The 24,883-nt window shown below is 37.4% G+C and overlaps 2 protein-coding genes across 2 annotated transcripts; one reads left to right on the forward strand and one right to left on the reverse strand.

Moving 5' to 3' along the window:
- Nucleotides 1-2,330: 2,330 nt before the first annotated feature.
- On the forward strand, nt 2,331-6,228 carry LOC148911026 (uncharacterized). Its single transcript, XM_089030781.1, has 3 exons — nt 2,331-2,354; nt 4,142-4,490; nt 4,603-6,228. Exons 2-3 carry the CDS (start codon nt 4,146-4,148, stop codon nt 4,993-4,995), a joined length of 738 nt encoding a protein of 245 aa, XP_088886907.1. The 5' UTR covers nt 2,331-2,354; nt 4,142-4,145; the 3' UTR covers nt 4,996-6,228.
- Nucleotides 6,229-12,138: 5,910 nt separating this feature from the next.
- Nucleotides 12,139-13,355, reverse strand: LOC148911027 (uncharacterized). The gene is made up of 2 exons (XM_089030162.1): nt 13,065-13,355; nt 12,139-12,945 (listed from the first exon to the last, which is right to left on the reverse strand). The coding sequence occupies exons 1-2, from the start codon at nt 13,353-13,355 to the stop codon at nt 12,139-12,141; spliced, it is 1,098 nt and encodes a 365-aa protein (XP_088886288.1).
- Between the last annotated feature and the right edge of the window lie 11,528 nt (nt 13,356-24,883).

Genomic DNA, 24,883 nt, shown 5'->3' on the forward strand with positions numbered 1-24,883 from the left:
ACTTTAATAGTCAACCTTCGTTCACTGTCCAAAAATTCTTGCACGTTACAAATAAGTCTGAATCCTCTTGCGAGAATGAAATAAAAACACAAGTAAACGATAATTAGCTAAAAACTGCTATATATATATCCCATATATATCTTTTTATCTATATCATTACACAATGGTAATTGGCGCTTGTTGTTCCAAAAACAAGAATGAAATGTGGCAGAAAGTAAAGGAAGGAAAGACGAAAGGGAGATAAAGTAGGAAACAGAGAAGAAAGAAAGGAAACAGAGAAGAAAGAAAGGAAACAGAGAAGAAAGAAAGGAAACAGAGAAGAAAGAAAGGAAACAGAGAAGGAACGAAAGGGAAGCGAGAAAGGAAAGAAAGAGGAAGAAAGCAAGAGTGAAATTAAGAATGGTTCATCAATCATCAATCATTTGAAATCGACGTGTGTAGTGTAATGGAGTCAGTGTAACTGTCTTGCATTCCGAATTAACCTCTTAAGCCTGAATAAATTTTTACTTTCGACAAAATCGTAGTCTTACCCGGAGTCGGAGTTTGGTTCCGTGTTGGACACCGACTACGTTGAAAATGAAAACCAGGCCTTGTTATTTATTTGTACACTGCTACACTGCTACACTGCTACACTGCTACACTGCTACACTGCTACACTGCTACACTGCTACACTGCTACACTGCTACACTGCTACACTGCTACACTGCTACACTGCTACACTGCTACACTGCTACACTGCTACACTGCTTAACGACATCATAGTTCCTATAATCACAAAACGCCAAAAATACATATTTCGTGACGGTTATCATAGCGTACTACCCTTCTCAAACTCTTGTATCCGGCCTTTACTATTTGGACCATCATCGTCAGTTTTTTCGCAAAAATAAGAGAGAATGTATGTTGGCGAACAGCGTCCTCCAAAGCCATACATTCTATCTAAGCTTTGTAGCTACTGTCACAGAGAGGCAAAGCCGTAAGCCGTGCATAAAGTATAATTTTGGAATGATTTTCGGGCTCCACTAATAAAATGTCGCCATAGGTTCGTATTAGAAAATTATTGGCTTTGTCTGACAAGAAACAAACCTCTTTTGTTGGATTTCGCTTCAATTCTGTCCGATTTTCTGCCGTATGTGGAGTTCCGAAGGGAAGACATGTTGGGTACATCGGGAATGAGCGAAGGTTAGTTTACGTTCTTAGTAAATACATTTTATTGTATTTCAACTTATTTTAAGTCTAAATCCATGAACATCCCGAGTAAATTTAAAGTGCTACTCTGACGAAAACCGCTCAAACTTGGATTCAGCTGAAACTTCCTAAGAATACTCTTTAAAGGTCCAATAATCACTGTATGAAGTGTTTTCTCGATATTCAGGACGAAAGTATGATATTTTTACGATTATTTTTTGGAGTCTGTGACGTCATACACTCAACATCAAACACTGCTATATACATTTCTTCGTATATAAATCCTTAATTTATTTTATTCCTATGTAGCCCAAAGGGTGGCTAATGTGCTTATTTCACATTACTTGTGACTATAATTTATATTTTGGGGTGTTTGGGTATTTCTTTCTCCCTTTATTACTGATATTTTGATCATAAACTACAAATAAATGTATGGAGCGATGTTGGATGTTGAGTGTATGACGTCACAGACTCCAAAAAATAATCGTAAAAATATCATACTTTCGTCCTGAATATCGAGAAAACACTTCATACTTTGTTAGTTCCATGCTTCTAGTTGCATTCGCAGTGCAAAACAAGGGTATTACTCTACTAAAACTCCTGCAATAGAAGATGGTCACCGTATCGGTAAATATAGATTTATTAATGAAAAGGGCGGCGTACGGGGTTATATTCATGAGTTGTTTGTGTAAAAACATGAACGAGCGAGGTACGAGCGACGAGACGCTAATTGGTCGTATTGCTTTTTTCACATGTGAAATATAAACATAGATATTTTTATAACACGGATTTACTGTATGGAATTCTAGTTTTATATATGATAAACAGGTCTATTTGGCCCCCGCGACTGAAATCGATCTATTCTCAACCAGTTTCAAATGAAATCTTGAAAAATATATAAATAGTTGGAATAATAAAGCTTTCACACTATTTTCGAATTCCTTGCAAGCCAAAACAATTCAGGCAGCTAAGTGAGTGCATAAATTTATATATTGAAAGATTTGTTAGAGCGAATGTTCTAAAGTTTGGTGGGACTTATGTCATCTTGCAGTACGTAGGCTGTTTTTGATGCCTTTTGACCAATCAGAACGCGCATTGCAATTCTGTTTACATTTCATGCTGGAATCAAGGTAAAGTTATTTCTCTCGGAGCTGCCATGTTTAAGGTATGTATTTGAATAATGAAATATGTCCTTAACAAAGCAAAGACAATCTTCAGCTCTCAATACTTAGAGGTATGTGATAAAAACAAAATGGATTCCTTGGTTTTGTTCAGCATATTGTATGGGATTAATAAGAAAACTAGAATTTCAATCTAATGTTACCATAAATTATGACATTTAACCAAAACGTAGACTTCACCATTTAGATTGATTTTAATTTTTTATAATTATTCCTTATTGAATTTTCCTTTTACAGTTAGCGTTAATCTGACTTTTTTTATCTTGTAAATTTGTGCCAAATGCTTGTAATAACTTCGAGTATTTTCAGATGCCATAATGAACGCACAGGCTGACTTTCTTAAATTTGTTTCGTTTGTAATATTGAAGCGATTTTCCAAAAACATTTCCCAGAAGAATCATTGATTATCATCCTTTTATGTGCCAGAGAGCGTAGGATTAATTCCTGTTAGATTTTGAGAAGAATGTGAGTTTGATTGGAGTCCTGGCCTTGTGTATTCTTCCTACACGAGGGAGTGTATTCACCACCCAAATAAACACCGAAAAAGGCATCGAACGACATAATATATTTTCGATGATTGCAAGTATTTTAAGACTTTATTTTAAACAGTATTTTACGAAGTTCAAGGGGGAAAACCCCAGCCTTAAATTCGTTTCAAAACCACCTACACACTGAACTTTCAATTAATTTAGTGGGGATTTTAGCCAACATAGCTATTCTTCCTTGAAATAAAAGTTGTTGTAGCCCTCTTGCTGTCAACCATTATAATAATAAAGATCATCATGGCCATATTTACATTTGGCCAAGGTAATGGACTCCATTGTATTTTACTTCAAAAGTCGAACTTTCATTCTGGATAAGTTCCTCCTTGCTTTAAGAATCCAGTTATTACTAACAAGGGATTCCTAATCATCTTCATCTTTAATATATTTTTGCCGATCTACTCTCAACACTCTCCTTAATTATTAGTATTAGACAGTAGGTAAGAAGAAAAATTCCCGATCAGAGAAAAAGTTATCAAACAATTACATAGTTAGAGCATATGAATATTCTATTGATGTTGTAATAGTCTAGCAGGAAATAAAATAATCCTACTACAGGCTTATTTACATGGACGTCTTTTATGGAAATTTTTGAAAATACTTTCGACACTCTCCTTAATTATTATTATTAGACAGTGCCGTAAGAAAAAAAATCCCCGATCAGCGAAAGAGGTATCACTGAACAATTACATAGTTATCCGCATATGCATATTCTCCTAATCTTGTAGTATTTTAAGTTTAGCAGGAAATGAAATCCTACTACAGGCTTATTTATATGGACGTTTTTATTGAAATGTTTGAAAATATAGTCAATTTTGTTTGTCATTGTGTCTTATGCGTCTAAAGAGACATTTGTCCAACTGGATAAAAGGATTATGAATTATTCAGGGTTTTAAAAATGCACTTATTGTTACGGTTGCTAGCGTAACGTAGAGGCTTTCTTTCTTATATTTTACACCAATTTTTGTCAAAAAAAAAGTTTCGAAAAGAGCTTTGGCACTATTTTTAAAGTTCTTGCAAGATAAAAAAATAGGTGGTAGCACCTTTGGTGATAACAAAGATTGTATGGGTTCTATTGTTTGAATACTCAATCGGGATTTGTCTAGTCTGTGTGACAATTTGTACTGGTGCCCTTGGTAGGTGTATTTGCACTGTAAGCTTTGTATTTATCAACTAAATTGAACAAATAAATAAATAAAAAAATGATTTTCTCGTTTTTTCCTATAAAGCAAAATGGCCAAGATGCTCATACTTCATGCATTGATATTTATCGTTGTCTCATATCTACCGAGAGCAGCCTTCACCCAAGACACGTGCCCAGTGGTCAGATACAATGGCGGATTCAATGAGAGTGACCACGTGAAACACCACGCCCTGAAAGGACGATCCTACAAAAACCTAACCACCAATAACGTACAGGAGTGCTTCAGTGTCTGTATCAATGACTGTCGATGTGTGTCCTATCAACTATCTGGTAGACGATGTGAGCTGATTGACGAGGACAGACACACAGCTCCTGATCTTTTCATCCCATTGGTAGGATACAAGTACTACGAGCTAAAGCAAAAATTTAAAAAGGTAAAATAAACAAAATATGAATTAAATAAAACTGCACTAACTACTTTTAAAACTCTTTCAATACACTTCTAGAATTTTCAATTTTGTAAATAGAGTTTTTAATCTATCGCAGTCCAACAGTGTTGGTTGTTCAAGTCAGTGTAATAATGGCTGTTGTCGTTATTCTAAACCTTGCCTTAACGGTGGAACCTGCATCGAGACGTGCCAAAACGTCACACACAAGTTTCAGTGCAAATGTCCACAGGGCTTTGGTGGAAGAGTTTGTCAGATTCTTCCTCCTTCATGTGCAGCGTACAGCCACATGTCTGTGCCACACATCTATCCAATCCAAACAACCAATGGTAAAGTTTTGAAGGTGTACTGTGATATGACGTCAGAGCAGGGGATGGTGTGGACTTTGATCGAGTCATTTGCTCTTTCGGCAAAAGAAAAATACAAACCGGCACCCATGACAAAGGATTTTCCTTCCAACGAAGAAAACCCTCTCAACTGGTCTGACTATTGATGAAAAAGGGTGGGGGCTCCCCCAAAGAAATGAAGATATAAAAGGGGGGTACTGGGGAAAAAAAGAAAGCTCTGATTATTACCCAATTTTTGATTGCCTCACAGATGAAGAAATTAAAAATCTTTCAATAGAAGCGCACACTAGAACCGAAGAGATTAGAATGCAAAAGAATGCATGGAGTGGCAGATGAAATTGCTGAAAGAATTGGTGGTGCACCTGTTTTGGGTGAGTTTATTCATTCACAAATGGCCCCATCATTTGAACTGATTCTCATTTTTTCAACCTGACTTACATAAAGGAGTACCAGCATGCAACAGCTAACAACAAGCCTTCTGTTCCTGGATACCACTATATGCAGAAATTTGAGGTCTTTATGCAGAGGCACGTTCAATTAGGCGAATTGTATTTGCAGTATATTCGAGATTCATGTGATCCAGCTACAAAATGTGAATATAGCCAATTTACACAATGGCAAGTCCTTTCCCGGATAAGGCAAGAGAAGGTCATTACTTAGATGTGTTTTCAGTACGCATGCAACTACAACTGAAGATGGATCACCTCAAGAAATTGATGACTTCTTACCAAGAAGAGCAAGAGTCAAGAAATGTTTTGCTGCTGTGTCTTACAGAGTTCTGACAAACAAACATTGACAGACCTCAGTAAAGAATTGTGTGTCCCTGTACATTTATTCCAAGATTCCGTGAAACACTACGAGGAGCTCAAAATTTTGAGCGTGATGAGGGCTCGTAAGAGAAAGCAAAACAAGGAAGATCGGAAAGCTAAATTGTACGATGACTATGACTGGCCCTACCTCATTAAATCAGGGGGATTTGGAAGCTAACAGCCAAAGAACTCGAAAAATACATAGAGTATTATAAACTTTCTTGCAAATACCTCTCCAAAGATGGAAAATTAGAATTTATAAGGCATCACTACTATGCAAGAAGACAAGAAGAAGAAAGTGTAAATCTCCTTAGCAGTATAGTGCTAGTGAAGAATAGTGGACTACAGATGGCAGTGAAAATGAAAGTAATGTTGGTGAAGATATGGAAATGAAAAGGAAGAGGATGATAAAGTCACAGAAGAAGATAGTGTAACAGCTACAAGATCGGGAAGAAGGATTGTGAGAAGATTCGAGACTAACTGGCTGTACTACTGAATGTGTAGCGCCTGTAAGCAGGCTAACTGATTGTGGTTAGGTAAGAAATTAGAAATAAAATGTCTTCATTAGGGTGTTTTTTGTATGAGTGTTCAATTGACATTTTTCTATAGAGCAGTTTTCGTATGACCTTGAATAGCTCACGGCACGAACACGGTCATGACGCGGCAAGGCATACTCCAGACCAATCACATTGCACGAGAATTTACTCTTTATCCAATCAAATGTCAGAAACACGGCTCGGAACACGGCGCGGACACGGTCACACCAATGTCACGGCACTGTCCCACCTATCACATTGCGCGAGAAAAAAATCCCCCAATCAAAATTCTAGAAAACATCACGGTCGCAGCAAGGCACGCATACGGCACCGACGTTTTCACAGTCATACGAAAAGTGCTCTAGATATATATATACGCACTGACAGCTACGTTACGGGCTATACCGTTTTCGAATCATATGAGAGGCACTCTACTATAATATACTAAATATTTTAATTGATGAAGAGTGAATTCGAGGTCTAAAAATGTCAGGTTTGGGGGACAGGGGGTTGTCCCTGACATTTTTATAATGGAACAAGGGGGGTCCTGCAAATTTTTTTACAAAGAATAATTTCTCATCAGTCCCCCCCCCCCCAACAAGGTTTTGTGGATGCTCCCTAAACATGAAAAACAGGAAATAAGTGCAGAGTGCAATGCCATTCTCCGTTTTCTGTTTTGTTGTACTGCATTCCATAGAAATGCCCGTTTTAATTGTGGTCCAGCGCTATATTTCGCCATTGCAAGGATATACATTAATCAGGAAAAGACAAACAAATGTCCGTGCGTTCCCTCGTGCATTTCATGTCCAATTAAAATTATGATAACAATGGGTGAGTGAATTAAAGATCGACATTGATTTTACGTTTGCCGCAACGTAGGCCCTTAGTCGACGTTACTCCGACGTTTGCCATGGGCCTAACAAAAGTGTTGTTTCGTTTTGTTTGGCATACTCCAGGCCAATGGTTTGGTCCACCACAGTTATAACATAATTTGGTTCCAAAAGCTAGACATCTGTTTCTTGAAGAATATGTGTATGAATATTCTGCATTTCCTTGAAGGTCCCTTGCTCTTCATTTCCTCGACATTATTTTGTCCCTGTTTGTGCCAGACGTTCGATATACCACTGCCACTGCCACTGCCACTGCCACTGCCACTGCCACTGCCACTGCCACTGCCACTGCCACTGCCACTGCCACTGCCACTGCCACTGCCACTGCCACTGCCACTGCCACTATATCAGTATTTTTTGGAAGCTCAACCACCTTTATGTCCCCTTTCCAGGTATCCCACTAATATTACAAGCTGAAATAAGTGCTCATTATAGTCTTATGTCTTGTCTCATTATCAAGCGAGGATTCTGAAGGGCGTCCTAATCTCATCCCAGTGCAAAAGAACAAATCTAAATCCCATTTTTCTCTTGTTTGTGAATCCCAGTTCCAATTTATAAAATCCCATTTCCCAGCTCTAAGGGAGTGTTCATTATTAATTGCTTATAAATATCCCAGCTCTTATTAACCCTTCCGCACCCTTTTAATCGAGTCATTTGATCGCAGTTAAGTATAATTAAGCAACCACTATACATGTACAGGGCACGAGTTAACCCTGAAGTCACGGTTTAGTTTCTTAGTTTATGTTCTGCCAGAAGTACACATCATATTGGCTGGCAATTCTGACTGAATTCAATAAAGCTATTAGATTTTTGTAAAATTGGCTTTGTTTAGTTATTTGGGAGATGCCCCAGAGAATGTTTGTGTGTGTGTGTGGAGAGGGGGGAGGGGGGGGGGGGGGATGGAGGGGGAGAGAGCACTTGGATTAGCCAAAAATTGCCACAGAGCAATGCATGATAGGTTTTTGAAAACGACTCTATTGTTTCAGTTTTTTAAATGTTAATACTTTAAGCGTACTTTAACCGAAAAACTTTGAAGCGTCGTGACTACATTTTGCATTTTATCTGATTTAGATTATTCTTTAAAAAATATGTCGCAAATGGAGTCCCAGCTCGAGTCCTGGCTCGGATCCTGACTTTGGGCTTGGTTTGTCTCCAGAATACCAACTCGAACTATAGGGCGCCTGAACAGCAAAAGTGAAAGCTGAGACAGTTTGTTTACCGCAGTATACACTACATGATTTTATTAAAACAGCGGAAAGCCAAAAAATTTTAGTTTTCAAAGTTAAAGAGACACATACGAATAGTCCAATATCAGGTTGAAGTAGTGTTGTGTGAATGATCGAAACTCGTGATTGACAGGATCACCTGACAACCAACGGTCCAATCAGGGTAAATTAGTATTTAAGTAAGTGTCCGTGATTGATAGTTAGATGATCACCACGAGGTTTTTCTCTTCGTCAGGCGTCAGTTTTTGGGGCTCGTTATCGCTGAAGCATAAGTCTATCCGTTTTTTACTTGCATTTATTTGGAGTTTTATGCTACGAACGCTCGAAATACTTACAAATGCATTCACCCAGCTTTTGAGTCGCGAACAATCCACACAAAAAGATGTTATTGAGCGATCATTTCGGAACGGATTGGTTCGCGAAGTTTTGAAAGTCAAGTTTTGAAAGCCTTGTATGCCCTGAAAGCCTTGCCTCCTTGAAAGCCTCGTATGCCTTGAAAGCCTTGTATGCCAATGTGAAAGCCTTGTATGCCTATGCCTTTGTTCAAAAAAATGCATTGTTCAACAAAGTGATCCATCTTTAAATATGCATTTTACTAAACAACCAACCTCTAATGGATGCGACGAAATGCTTGTGACGAGATACGCCATGTTGGATTCACTTCATGCTAAGGAATGTGATTGCAGTACACGAAACAGCTGTAAAGATGTTTTGATCAGAAAGGTGATCATCTTTGTTGCATTGATATTTTTGTTTGATAAACATATCCAAAATCTTAAATTTCTCTTGGTTCATGTTATGATATTATGGTGTGTTCACGCGACTCTCCCGTGGGCTTATTCCTATGTTATTTTTACCATGAATAGCTTCGGTGAGTGTGATTTATTTAAGGAAGCCGCCCAATAAGCCTGAAGCGAGATGACGTTTTACCCCCGTCTCTAGACCATAATCCTTTTCACATTGCTTTTGTTGTTTAATTATGACTATTGTTCCTGTATTCTCTAAGGAATCAAAAATTTTAATATGAAAGAATTTTAAGAACTATTATGGTGTAGAGTCGGGGGTAAAACGTCATCTCGCATCAGGCTTATTATCTATTCTTTTCTAAGTGATAATAACGAGTCATTATCAATAAAGAACTGTAGATCTCGATACGAGACGTTTGTTTATTTTAGTCTTTGCATTAGTACACGTGCTGTTTGTGGGGCTTTTGCAAAATTTTACTGTTTGTTTTATGGTCGTCGTGCTAAAAGACATTGATTTTTTTACGTGTATTCTTAATACACCGAACTAGCTAAAGGTTTTCCTCATAAGAATTAAATTTATCCTTGCCCACATTTATTCTTACTAGTAGCAATCGAATTCTCGTGAAAGTTTGAAATCAAATTACATAATAACAGGGGAAACTTATGGATATGAAAACTTGTTATCGGGCATATGTCAAACTTTGAAACAATCCATGACAACTATAGACTAGACGCACGAAACAATGTCTAAAGTGGCGTGACAACCAGACGTCTCAAAGTAAACTGGTAACACCCCGCGCATATTTTTCCCTTCAAATTATGCATCTATCAATGTAAATCCCGTTGGGGGAGGGGGTACCCGGGCAGGGGAGGGAGATTTGATCGGAAAGTTTACCATTTGGTAACAATTTCTTCTTTCGTTCAAACCTTTCTCAAATTCACCACATGTGCGGCCGACATAAAAAGGCAAATACCCCAAAGTCGGGGCCTGGGAAATGTTATTCAAATACCCCTCTCCAGTGCAAGCAAAATTGATAAAAATCATACTATTTTAAGAATTTAAAAGTCAACATACTCGTTAACTCGCAGAAAAGAACATTTTCACAAGTGAGCCCTGGGCACTCAAGATCCATTCCCAAGGTATCCCAGTGTACCCTGCAACAGGGTCTAGTTTATTGATAATAAACATGGAATTCGTTCATCGAATGATCTTGTGTTTATAATGAATTTTGGAAATCAGTTGTATTCAAGCTAAGTACCAAAGCGTTGGTTGGCGCACCGTGTATTGTTTATGAACAGCACTAAAGTCAAGAGGCGAGAATGTGTTCACTTTTTAGCACTTCTACACTATTAGAACAAAATGTCATATTGTAAACGGTTTTATTGATGTAAAGTGAAACACTGGAAGTTTTGCAATTGGTTCGGTTTAAAATCAGCCTTCTGGAATTGCTCTTCTTGGAAGTTTCGGTTGAGCTGAACTCAATTCTGAACTCGTTCTTCGGTTATTTATATGTGCCCTTCTAAAACAATCAATCACTCCGAGGACAGCAAAACCAAAACAGTCGGTATACTTATTCTCTCTCTCTCTCTCTCTCTCTCTCTCTCTCTCTCTCTCTCTCTCTCTTTTGCGGATACGAAAATGTTCGTGTCCACACGCAGAGTATTCGAATCAATTTCGAATTGTTTTCACTGTCCACACATATCCGGAAATTTCTTGATCCGCCCTGATGCACACTAGTGTCTAGTCCCTTTGACGGACAGTTTTACTTATTGAGCATGCGCAAAATCGTGTTTACGTCAGCGTATACGAAAATTTGCGGATACGACTGTCCACGCGTATTCGTATTCGGAGCGCATTAGAAAATTTCATCTCTAGAGACCGTTTTCGAAAATTTCCGGATACGGATACAAAAATTTCCGGACACGTGTGGACGCAACCCGTATCTGCAAAAAAAAATTTGTTGGAACAAGCGGAGTTTGTTTTGAAGATTATCAAAGAAGCTTATCTTAAACAAAATGCCAGCCAACGCTTTGGTACTTTGAATCCCGCTTTGAATCCCGCAAGTCCATTATCCATAATGCATCCGATATAGTTATGTACTATATACTTGGTTGGATCAGAATTTCTGCATATCGCTGTATATACATATAATTATACATAGTTCCCGCCTCTTGACTTTAGCGCTGTTTATAACAGCACTCGGTAGGCCAGCCAACGCTTTGGTACTTAGCTTCGAATCCCGCGGGTCTATTACCCATAATGCACCCGATATAGTATATATACTATATACTTGGTTGGATCAGAATTTCTGCATATCGCTGCATACATATATATATATATATATACATATATATATATATATATATATATTTGTATATTATTATAGCAGTTTTTTAGCTAATTATCGTTTGCTTGGCATTCTCGCAAGAGCATTCAAACATTGTAATGTGCAAGAATTGTTAGACAGTGAACGAAAATTGACTATTAAAGTAGAACACGGCGATACAGTACAACGATGAGCAGGGTTGGTAGCTCGATAATATCCCTCTAGTCATCGCACCAATTCACAACCGGTGAGCATTCTCCAGGACCTACTTTCCATTTACACCCAAGATCTAACCCCCTAGAACTGTCAATAAAGGGATGATATGACCTTTTTTGGCCAAAGTGTTTGACGTGTTGTATTTTATGACCGTACCGTCCTGCTCGCGCGCTCTCATAATGAAACCTTTGGGAAAAGTCACGTGATGGGGCAAGACCAGTTGACTTGAGCGGGCCGAGAAAAATCCTAATGTCCACCTCGTTTACGCGCGCGTTCTTATCAATTTTAGGAGGATTTTTCAATCATTTTTACGACAAAAATTGGGTCATGTAACAAAATGCTAATTGACTAAGTTAGGTCGGGCCAGATGGAAAAATATTTGGCTCTTGCCCATTTATAAACGCTGCGCTCGGTCCATGCGGCATGACCTCGAGCTAAAGATTTTCCAGTCCAGCCCTCCAATTACTTAATTACAAAGTATTGCGTGACATGCGATAGTCAGACCATTTGGGAAAGTCTTTTTGGTAAAACTCACATCCTTAACAAGCTTTTCCAAGCCACCACTGGGTGGTAGATGAAGACGAAGATGAACATCGATGACCAGGGTTTATTGTCTTATATTTTCCAAAGTTGTCGCACCAGTTGTTATTAGTACGAGTGCCTCCAGATCTTCCATTCCATTGGCAACCGAGTTTAAATCCCTGCCCACTATCAACAAATGGATGCAGAGCAGAGCCTTGCTTGAAATGAGTGGTACAGTTCGGACAGCTGATTCCACGCACGTTGATGTACTCGACTCTAGCACACGTGGGACCCCCCAAGTACGTCAGAATATCCATTTCACTCAGATGTCCCCGGATATAGTCTGTTTTGACCAGTCTCTCAGTGTCATAGTTACAAGTGGCTCTCCAGTGAGTAGCGTCACGTTTGACGTGTTGCATTGTATTGCGTGACAAGCGATAGTCAGACCAGTTGAGAGGGTTTTCTTCGTTGGAAGGAAAATTCATTGTCATGGGTGCCGGTTTGTATTTTTCTTTTGCCGAAAGAGCAAATGACTCGATCAAAGTCCACACCATCCTCTGCTCTGACGTCATATCACAGTACACCTTCAAAACTTTACCAATGGTCGTTTGGATTGGATAGATATTTGGCACAGACATGTGGCTGTACGCTGCACATGAAGGAGGAATCTGACAAACTCTTCCACCAAAACCCTGTGGACATTTGCACTGAAACTTGTGTGTGACGTTTTGGCACGTCTCGATGCAGGTTCCACCGTTAAGGCAAGGTTTAGAATAACGACAACAGCCGTTATTACACTGACTTGAACAACCAGCACTGTTGGACTGCGATAGATTAAAAACTCTATTTACAAAATTGAAAATTCTAGAAGTGTATTGAAAGAGTTTTAAAAGTAGTTAGTGCACGATTACGTTTTATTTAATTTATATTTTGTTTATGTTACCTTTTTAAATTTTTGCTTTAGGTCGTAGTACTTGTATCCTACCAATGGGTTGAAAAGATCAGGAGCTGTGTATCTGTTCTCGTCAATCAGCTCACATCGTCTACCAGATAGTTGATAGGACACACATCGACAGTCATTAACACAGACACTGAAGCACTCCTGTACGGTATTGGATGTTAGGTTTGTGTAGGATCGTCCAATCAGGGCGTGGTCCTTCACGTTGTCACTCTCTCTAAATTTGCCAGTGTATCTGACCACTGGGCACGTGTCTTGGTCCGAAAGAGCCTGCATGTTTCGAGTGGATGTGGTCAATAATACAAAGAATATCATGACTGTCATGTTCAACTTTGAATCTGCAATCAAGTTACTGATCAGTGCTATCACTGAGTGGTTTGTATACTGTGTTTCTGAAAGGAAATAATGGATTATTCATTTGCCCGGATAGAATATGGAAGTGTTTATTGGTTAAAAAAGTGTGTTCTCCTTGATTAAATTTAAATATATCAGTCCCGCGAGTAGCAGTAGCAGTAGCAGTAGCAGTAGCAGTAGCAGTAGCAGTAGCAGTAGCAGTAGCAGTAGCAGTAGCAGTAGCAGTAGCAGTAGCAGTAGCAGTAGCAGTAGCAGTAGCAGTAGCAGTAGCAGTAGCAGTAGCAGTAGCAGTAGCAGTAGCAGTAGCAGTAGCAGTAGCAGTAGCAGTAGCAGTAGCAGTAGCAGTAGCCGAAAAATCCAACTTTTTTAATGAAAATAATTTTGCTGGATTACTAATGTCATCTCCAAAACCTTTCCCAAAATGCTTGCTTTCCCTTAAAAGATACTTTCAATTTCAAGTTACAAAGCAATTTAACGTGTCTAATTTAACAATTTAAGCAGAGATCATGTTAAGATCACACTTGTGCCGAGAAAACAGCAAATATCAAAGGTTGTTTACAGTCCTTCGGTTGTCCTTAAGAAGTCACGTAGCCCGGCAAAAATCTTTTTCTTATGAGAAAAACTTCTTTTAATGACTGTATTTTTCATGTGTTTTATGTTTTAAAGATTGAAAAGGAAACCACTTCTTTCCACAATCACTCGCCAAGAAGTCACATTCAAAAGATGTCGATTGCATTTTCCCCACTGCTTTTCGCTGTAATATCTTCAACTTACTTTACATAGATGCTTTTGACAATCAGTTTAAGTGCTCAGTTGGTCTTTTTAAGTCCTTTTTACTGCTTTTTAAAGTCTTTTTTACGACTTTTTACGGTAAAATCGTTCTTCAGAAATTTTTTTTGAGCCGTGGTCGCAAGAAGCGGCGAGCTCAACACTCAAATGGATGCCTTAATATAATTGGCTAGAAAATGACGTCTCTCTTGTGATTGGTTCATATCAGATGATGTGCAAAATCGTGCATTTAGAGTTGAAAATCGTGAAATTAGGCTGAAATCACTGCTTCAGGGAACCAATCAGATTGCAGGATTTGCTTGTGATTTCAAAATGGATGTAATAAACAATATAATAAAATTTCCTAACTATTAAAATGAAATAAAAAATAATCATTAAGTAAAATTAATAAAAGTAAATAAATAGGTATAAAATTAATAAAATATAAACTATGATAAGTTCTAATCATGAAACGCTTTAAAAAGATTTAGTCAGCTTTATTTCCAGAGGCAGCAGTCTATTCAATATTCTTGGGGTTACTTTTACAAAAGCCCTGTCACCTAAAGTCTTCTTTGCTTTTCTTTTCACAGAGAGTGTCAAGGAGGCATAGCTTCATTATTATTTTATTCAGAAAACCTCCCCGATGTAAAAATAAACCGTTTATCGGCCTTTGATATATTCACATAACCACGAGCTGGAAGGCCGATAACCCTCACTTGTTAAACCGGGTTTGCTAAAATGCTTAGGTTATTACGTGGCGAGGAGAGCTGTAAACAACGCGTGATAAATGAAGCTCAGTGGAAGTTCACAAAAAGTAGAATATTAGGCCATTCCAACGCCATCCCGAAGTTCAGGGAAAACCTCAGGTAATAAAACTGAACTATTTCCCTCCGGGACCACACATTTCGTTTATCTGAACTGAATGTTCTAGAACATGTTTCGATTTTGTATTTTAACTGGATATTTATATTTCTGTAAGTACGTGTGCTACCGTTTTTTGTTGTTTACATAGTTTGCGGACTTGATATATTTTGCTTATATTTAAGCAATAAGAAAGGTAACCAAACAATTTATTCCACACAATTCTTTAATCAGCTAGTTTTTCTCTGTTGATTTATTTATTCAATCTAACCTCGATACGAAAACCCACACTATATTAACTTGTTCCAGCTGAGAACGTCTTATATTTTACAAGGCCACTAGTTATATTTGTTTATTCATCTGGAGTGTTAATATTTACTAACGCATCTAATCCTTATCTTCTAGCTATCTGCTTGTAACACGAAATATAAAGTACTTCGTAATTTTGTTTGCATGGCAATAAATTTTTCTTTCTTTAGTTGTCCACAGCAGGAGGGACGCTGAATACTATTCTCAGCGGCCTCGCTAGCCTGTGTAGCGGCGCTTTGGGGAGGGAGAGGGGAGGAGGAAAGGAAAAGACTGGTATGAGTTGGCATGGCAGTGCATTGTGAGGCTGGTTAGGAGTAAAAAAAGACGCCATCTTGGAAACATGTACTCTCTTAAAAAAGCCCACAAGGTACTGCAATTGCAACTCGAACCAGTTTTTTCCTCACAATGGAGAGATGGCCATTGCTGATTGTCATAATCACTGCAGCATTCAAAAGTTTAGTCTTGATGGAAACGTTTTGAGAAAGTTTGGCAGGGTAGGAATATTTTGAATATTTTGTTTATTCATTCTGAGTGTTAATATTTACCGTATATATTTAACGTATTGTCATCTTAATACATTTGTTATTACTTTGCTGGCGTAGGTATTGTGAGCTTTCTTACTCCTTGAAAGACATCATGCTACGAAATTCCCGCCAGAACAAAGAAAATAATCATGTGTCACTAGAAAAACTTTCGTCACGTAAGCAGGTGGTTTTACTTTCTTCATATCGAGTGAAATCATAAGAACTTGGGATCATTCTTGACATAACAGGGTCGTGACATGGTATACTTTTTTACATAACGTACATTACTCGTGGTTAAAATCATTGTTTGTGTCTTTTCTTCAATGCTGAGTATGAAATTAGCGAATATTTTGGTTACAAAATACAAAGAAATGTGTGAAGCGATGTTTAGTGTTGGTATGAGTAGGTGACGTAACAGACCCTGTTAAAAATGCTCAAAAAATATAATACTTTCCATCCGAATATCTGGTGAAAACTTTAACCAATAATTATTATACCTTTAAGGATTATTCCAGTAAAGTTTCAGCTTAATAAAAATTCGGACGATTTTCGTACTAGTCCTTCTTTAAAAAATATACTCGACGAGAAACTTAAGCGGGGAAACTTGAATGCTGAGAAAATGTCCGTATTAATATAAAACGCAGTAAGATCTTTTTTACTTCCTATTCCAACCCTTCCCCAAAAGCTACATACTTCATTCTGTAGAAAAAACTCTGTACCTTAAGGCCTAGGATGCCGTACTTAGATACTAAACCAGTCCTGTTAGTACCTCTAAAGATGCATGAGACACAGCAGTTAATATCGTATACAACTATTTCTAAAAACGTTGTCGGTCTGAGATCTGAAATGGCAAAAGCAAACTACATTGTTCGACTGTCAATATATTACATTTTGCTGCTTCAGGTGTTACTCGGTCTCTGATTTCAGATTTCAGATCTCCGACAGACAAAGTCTTTAAAAATAGGTGTATATAAAAACTAGGTTGATAGGAATATATGTATCTGCTCCATCTTTCGGGAATACTAACAAACCAATGAGTAACGATTGAACGGACAATTTTGTAATAGAAAAATAAGCGATAACCAATTAATGAGTGATCATTTCAACATCTCATGATAAAGAGACGGATGCCGGTCGAACGCTATCATCTCTTGTTCTTGTAACACAATATATTCTAACCAAGGTAATTATATTATCTAGAACGCGTAGTTTTCTTTACCAACTTTCAAATGTTTTAGTGAATAAGAATTCTTCTTTCCATAATATACCTCACAAAGACTCACAGTTCTGGAGTCGAAAATTTGTGATATATTTTTCAAACAACGTTTTAGATCGGCTATATATATTTATTTTTTTAAAAGTATGATCACACATCGCAACCAAGAACTCTTCTGCTTTGTTTTCGATTCTAGACTAAAAATATCTAATAAAACGTGGTCAAGATTTACTTAAGCCTTACCTGCTAAATCATAGACGTTGCCTGAACGTGTTTGAAACGCCCTCTTTCATCTAATCCTTATCTTCTAGCTAGCTGCTTGTAACACGAAATATGAAGTACTTCGCAATTTTGTTTGCATGGCAATTAATTTTTCTTTTTTTAATTGTCCACAGCAGGAAGGACGCTGAATATTATTCTCAGCGACCTCGCTAGCCTGTGTAGCGGCGCTTTGGGGAGGGAGAGGGGAGGAGGAAAGGAAAAGACTGGTATGAGTTGGCATGGCAGTGCATTGTGAGGCTGGTTAGGAGTAAAAAAAGACGCCATCTTGGAAACATGTACTCCCTTAAAAAAGCCCACAAGGTACTGCAATTGCAACTCGAACCAGTTTTTTCCTCACAATGGAGAGATGGCCATTGCTGATTGTCATAATCACAGCAGCATTCAAAAGTTTAGTCTTGATGGAAACGTTTTGAGAAAGTTTGGCAGGGTAGGAATATTTTGAATATTTTGTTTATTCATTCTGAGTGTTAATATTTACCGTATATATTTAACGCATTGTCATCTTAATACACTTGTTATTACGTGGCTGGCGTAGGTATTGTGAGCTTTCTTTCACTTTGAAAGACATCATGCTACGAAATTCCCGCCAGAACAAAGAAAATAATCATGTGTCACTAGAAAAACTTTAGTCATGTAAGCAGGTGGTTTTACTTTCTTCATATCGAGTGAAATTATAAGAACTTGGGATCATTCTCGACATAACGTACATTACTCGTGGTTAAAATCATTTTTGGTCTCTTTTCGTCAATGCTTAGTTTGAAATTATTGAATATTTCGATTACAAAATTCAAACAAATGTGTGATATGTATGTGTTTGCATGAGGTGACGTCACAGACTGCGTTAGTAATACTTCCAATCCGAAAATCAGGGAATAACTCTAACTTTAGTCCTTCTTAAAAATATATGCTCGAAGTTAAAAAGAAAAACCTGAAAATATCCGCATTAAAACGCAGTAAAATAGTTCTTCCTTCTTATTATAACCCTACATACTTCATTCCGTAGAAAACAATCTGTACCTTAAGGCCTAGGATGTAGCCTGCGTGCCTCCGAACGTTTACTCGTAAAGTCTTTACGACAGAAAATTCCGGATGCAGTAAAGGCTACCTAGGATGCTGTACTTAAGTTTTTCGATGCATACGGCTCGATCTACGAGTCTTCTGAAAAATCGAAATGTTGGCGTTGTCCATAAGCGATTTACTTTAATACACCAGAAAAAAAGGTTTGACTCATTGAAATTTTATTTCAGGTGTTAATAGTATAATTTTATATTAACTTGCATCTCTCCTTGATTCTTTTAATATGAATAATCCTAAGATAAAACTAAGTGCGAGTGTGCGCATGCACAGTGGGTCCTCACGGAACTTCACAAGGAACTTCAGCATTTCATTTCCTCATATGAATAAAAAATCTATATTGCATGTAATGAATAACCAGAGAAACGCTTCTCAATTTTATGTTTAATTTCAACAATTTCGGTTAAACTTGTTGCAGGAATAGACAGGTTCGGATAGATGGTTTGATATGTTGAAGACTTATTTGAGATGAAGGTTTCTAAGAAAATTAACAGTGTAATTATGAAAAAGGTATGCTCACATCTTAACTAAAATTACTAGGTTGATATTACCTGATGGTTATGATCCTAAGGTGAAGACAGTACGAGGAAAAGAACTGAAGAGATTAACTGACCATAAACGTGTGATCGTCCGACAGTTGTTTGCTTATGCCGCGAGAACTCTGGCGACGCGCAGGCCCATGGGTAACTGCGAGCCGCGGGAAGATTCGTTGTAACATTGTGTAAGAGCTTTGTGCTTGTTAGTGTCGTGTAACGTTCTTAATCAGGAGTCCTAAGACGATCGATAAACGTTTAACTAACGGTCTGCTAACATCTTAGTGAGTAAGCGAGTGACACATTTGCATATTCAGGCCCCTCACAATAACTCGTTTCTACGCTTCGCTTATCCACGAGTTAAAAAGGAGGGGGGAAATGAGGGTCACCGATTTAGTTCTCATTTCATAATACATCGTGTTAGGGGGCAATTGTAGTAATTCGTATTGATTTTTCGCTAGTATATGGTACTTAAAGTTTGCGTGGAAATTGAAGGTTTTCATCGATCAAAAAGTCTAGACTACACTAACTAATGACGGCAATGCGACATCGAGGAAACCGAGGAAACCGTGGAAAGGAAAGCGAGGAAACCAAAAATACATAATATACTTACTTAAATATAATATAAACATGAAACTGTACCTAGTTGGTAATTGCCAAGACATTGATTACACAGACTTTTACATCCCATGCAGTAAGCTTATTCTTTACGAGTATTAAACAGTTAGGCAAAGCCGTGACTTAAATATAAATATAGTTCAATAGAGCCCCGTAGGCTTGCAATAAGGAATTGCATGGAAAATTCTTTTGTAGCTGTTGATCACCTTCACGGGAAGCCAACTAACATACTCTAATCATACTACGCCATCTTTACGCCATCTCGTGATGGCAGTCATGACAGGAGGCAGGAACACTTGAATCATATTTACATCAGAATTAAGGAATGCAGTTTCCCATGAGAAAAAGCTCTGTTGTTGTGCATCTTATCATGGCTGCCATCACGTGATTGTGTGAAGACTCTATAGAGTTGTTTTCGTTTGCGTGGCAAGCGATACGGCAAATTCGTAGTCGTGCGCATGCTGTAGCCGTATCGCGTTATCTTACCGTACAGACGTAACTACGTGATGGTGTGATTGGATGAGTTACTGAACAATATTACGGCACGTCGTACCGCGTAACGCGCTGTAAATCAATAGCGTACGTTTCTCAACCATACGAGATCCACTCTTACGGAAAGCCATTCCAATGTTACGGCATGTCGTACCGTGTATATGCATTCTGTAATTCAATAACGTATGTTTCCCACCCATACGCCAAGAGCCATTATAAAATGTCGCGTTCTGATTGGTTTGGAGCGCGTGCTTTATGAGAGCACATTGCACGCGTGCGCACTTTCCGTTGCGTCTTTCTTATCTGTTATTGTAATTTGTATTTTATAAAAGAAATAAAAACTTGCTTGCTGTGCTGTGTGCAGTCGTAAAGCACTTGGGTATTGGCAGAGCACTCGAGAAGTGTCCAGAAGCACTCCGCTAAGCGTCGTGCTTCTCCTAACACTTTTCTCATGTTCTGCCAACACACGCGTGCTTTATGACAGCACACAGCACGCGCGCGCGTTTTCAATTCTATTTCTTCACATTAAAACTATTGTATCAGAGCTTAGGCGCACTTTAGTTCTGTCATAAACGTTTTAATGACAGTGATTCTAGCTAAAAATACGCTATCTAACTATAATAAACACATTGAACTTGGAGAAATGTCCTACGCGGCAAATCGATAATAATAATTAAAGGAACTGCTCCTATGAGATAAAGATATGTTGGCGAAAAATTAAATTTTCACGCGTTTGCGAAATAAAAGGATGCGAGTATGATGTACTGATTTTCACTTTAATTCTTTGAAAGTACCTTGTCGCCTCGCTTGAGCTCTTCGTGTTTGACCAGTGAACCGATGTATGGAAAATGATGAGTATTATCAATTATGACACAAATTTTTGGATAAATCCATCAGTAATTACTCCACTGACGCACAAAGGTAAATATAGCACACACCATGTGGAATAATTTCAGTGCTTGTTATTTTGTTGACTTGTTTTTATACCCTGAGCAGTAGAATGAAATAAGGGGAAAGGTTTGGGTCCAAGTTGTTCAATAATTGTTTTCTATCATAAATGCTATTTCGCATGACCGTGTACTTGCTGTAAGTCAGTACCGTGTTTTCCCAAGATACAAAAACCGGTCTAGGGGTCAAGGTAAATATAGGATACACCCATGTTGAATAATTTCTTGTTATTTTGTTGAGCGACGTGTTTTTATACCCTGAGCAGTAGAATTATCATTTCAAGAGGGAGGAGTGGAGTCCATGTTGTAGACGTTCTAAGCTCATTAAAGTCTTGACATGGACTCGATTCAGGATATAGATCATGTTTGAACATTATTAGTCAAAGAATCTCAGTTCAACAAAAGGAATTTATAACATTTTTGATTAATACTTGATTAATACTACATAAATACATGACAAAACACTACTTTCCCTCACCCCCAACGCACAAGGCTAATTTATCAACACCACAGACTCTGGATGGTGATCAATCAGGTACAAATATAAGATCAAAGACATGAGTTTGATTCACTTCTCATCACAACGCGTGGCAAGAGTACTAAACCAAAATTCCAAGATACAAGGTATTTTATCATTTTACTGTGGAATACTTTGAAAGATATCTTGTCTGTGAACCTCACAAGAAAATTCAGAATTAAAGAACTTCATTTATTCTCAAAGAAAAATACACTTTGATTTCTTTTGTCATATTCTTATTTTTTCAGGAACTAAACTTCTTCTTTTCTGGATCAATAATATAATTTCTAACTAACAACTTAAAAGTAGAGCTTATATATTTGGATTTTTCTTCAACAGATTAACAGTTTTAAAACTAGTTAAAAAACTCATTAGTAGTTTATGAAGGAAACACAATAGACATCATGACCATGAAGGAGGTTTTATATCTGATATAGATTCGTCTTCATTTGCATAAACTTTAACTTGGATTTTCTCTATCAAACTTGGTTCATTTCGTAAAGAATTCGGTACAGTATGAGAACATACATCAGGAGTTTTTTAAGCCGTTTAATAAACTCGCAGATCGTGTTTTATCGGGTCTAAAACCACTCGGCTACGCCCCGTGTTTTATACCCGATAAAACACTCCTGCTCGTTTATTACTGAAACAGTACTTAAAACTCGGTGTAGCAAAGAAAATGGAGAAAACTGTCTTCCTGGCTGTGTTGGTACTTTGTGTTACTCTTGTCTTAGCGGACAAAGAAGGTATGGAATAAAATACTTATTAACTTTTTTGTAAAAGCCACATTAGTGACGTTTTAAGCTTTTTATTTCGAAATATTTCTTAGTAAAACAGCATACTAGTTTGCTTTTATCACAAACGCTTTCAGCTTCTTCGAAAGCCAGGGTCAAAACTGCCTCAGGAGACATATAAGAGTAACCAAGATAGTGAAAATTTTACTTCACGAGGAGTATGACAGTATTTTTTGAACGTATGCCAAATTTACCCGAACTCAAGATCAACAGAAGACAATAATTTTTAATGTAAATGTTTAAATGATTGGCCAAGATAATAGTAAATAGAAATGTACTTCCCATTATCTGGCCCCTTTTTGTTGATTATTTGCTACTTTTTATGTTTTATAGAAATACCTTTGAAACCCCGAGCCATTGATTGTAAATGTAACTTTAGCGGAGAGAATGGCGACCTTTGGCCGTTTAAATGGAAGTGCCCGGGTGGAGGCTATGACTATACACGTTCTTGTAGGACTCATCTTGGCCTTTGTTGCTATCCGGGAGGACAATGAACCACACAGAAGTTCTAAAGGGGTGCCTGAATTCAAAAATAGTATAATTCAAACAAGACGCAATGTCTAGAAGCACCCGTTATCTATAGATGGTAATACAGATTTTGGTCACAAAGATTTATTGCTTTATTACATGCTTGTCTGCTTGTAATTGCTTGCAAAACTTGACAGAGAAAATTCTAAATAAAAAATAAAAAATAATAAAAGTATAACCAAATACTATCATTCACGTTTTATTTGTTTTAACTTTTATCCGCTCTGATTCATTCTAAATGTCTTGAACGAGTGATAGAAAAGCGAATAATAATAGAAGTTTGTGTTAACAGCACCAATAAAACAATTAAAAACAAAAAAGTAGAGGTGTTTACCGTGCTATTTATAGTTTTTGTGCTATCTCACGGATATATGGTTTGCACTCTCTATGGTTTGTATTCTATCGCCTTTGCATAAAATAAAGAAATGAAACCACTCATATCAAACAATTGTTGTCGATCGCGAGCTTCTGAAGGCCAGTAACTGCTAACACATTAAAACATGAAAGTGCTAGTTATGATTTCGAAGGTTTGTGTTTGATTGCCGCTATATGGGGTCTCCAGTGCTGAAGGAGTACCAGGATACAATCTCTAGGTAGCGATTATGCAGATTATAGTCGTATGACTTTTAAAAGTGTGTATAGACTTTTGATCGAGTGACCGAATTCAGACGTTTTGTAAATGTAATGTAGTAGCATTCAAAAAGTACTCTATAACTTCCTGGTAAAATTATATCAAAAGATGATTTACATCAAAGGCATGAAATACGGAAAAGCAATCACACAAAGACTTGTATTTTTAATATAAGATCGCCATTTTCAAATTACGTGCAAATGCTTACGTTTATACAATAATTCAGTCATAACAATATATATATTTAAATATTGGTATTGAATATTTTTAAATATTGGTATTGGCATTAAAATGTCTTTATTCCCGCTACTCTTGTATGTAGTTTTCTTAAATTCCTTCAAAAATAAAAATGTAAAACCTTGGGGGGGGGGGGGGGGGGGGGGGAACTAAGCTCCTTTATTTTTACTGCTTGTTAGCCATTTTTATTACATCCATTTTGAAATCACAAGCAAATCCTGCAATCTGATTGGTTCCCTGCAGCAGTGATTTCAGCATAAATTGCACGATTTTGAGCTCTAAATTGCACGATTTTGCACATCAACTGATATGAACCAATCACAAGAGAGACATGTCATTTTCTAGCCAATTATAACAGGGAATCCATCTGAGTGTTGAGCTGCTCAAAAAAAATTTTTCTGAAGAACGATTTCACCGTCAAAAGTCTTTAAAAAAAGACTTAAAAAGCCGTAAAAAGGACTTAAAAAGACCAACTGATCACTTAAAATCGTCAAAAGCATCTTTGTGCTTAAGTAAGTTGAAGATATTACAGCGAAAAGCAGTGGGAGAAAATGCAATCGGCATCTTTTGAATGTGACTTCTTGGCGATTGATCGTGGAAAGTGGTTTCCTTTTCAATCTTTAAAGCATAACAACACATCGAAAATACAGTCACTAAAAGAAGTTTTTCTTAAGAAGAAGATTTTTGCTGAGCTACGTGACTTCTTAAGGACAACCGAAGGACTAAACAACCTTTGATTTTTGCTGTTTTGTCGGCACAAGTGTGATCTAAACATGTTTAACAGAAATCGTAAAAATACAAGCAGTGGAGCACAGCCAGTTCATTACAACCCTTTTGGGCAGGATTGTCTTGCTATTTAACGTAAGTAAATGATTCTTAATACATGTAATGCCTTTTGGTCCAATATAAATTCATTTTAGTTTTGGATTGAAAGTGTTCGTTTTCAAAATGAGAATCATTGCTCGATCAGTATAAACAAGTTCTCTTGGCAGCATGTTTGAATCAACTGCTTTTAGATTGTAAGTCATGTCGGTTTAACTGGAAAAAACGTCTTTTTCAAAATAGATTTCAAAATGGATGTAATAAAGTGGTAATTGAACTTCGTGTCGTGCAATTTTG

This window comes from Actinia tenebrosa, unplaced genomic scaffold (assembly GCF_029948245.1).
Source record: "Actinia tenebrosa isolate PJP-AT-01 unplaced genomic scaffold, QUT_ActTen_1.0 PGA_scaffold15__27_contigs__length_11533743, whole genome shotgun sequence".
Classification (NCBI taxonomy): domain Eukaryota; kingdom Metazoa; phylum Cnidaria; class Anthozoa; order Actiniaria; family Actiniidae; genus Actinia; species Actinia tenebrosa.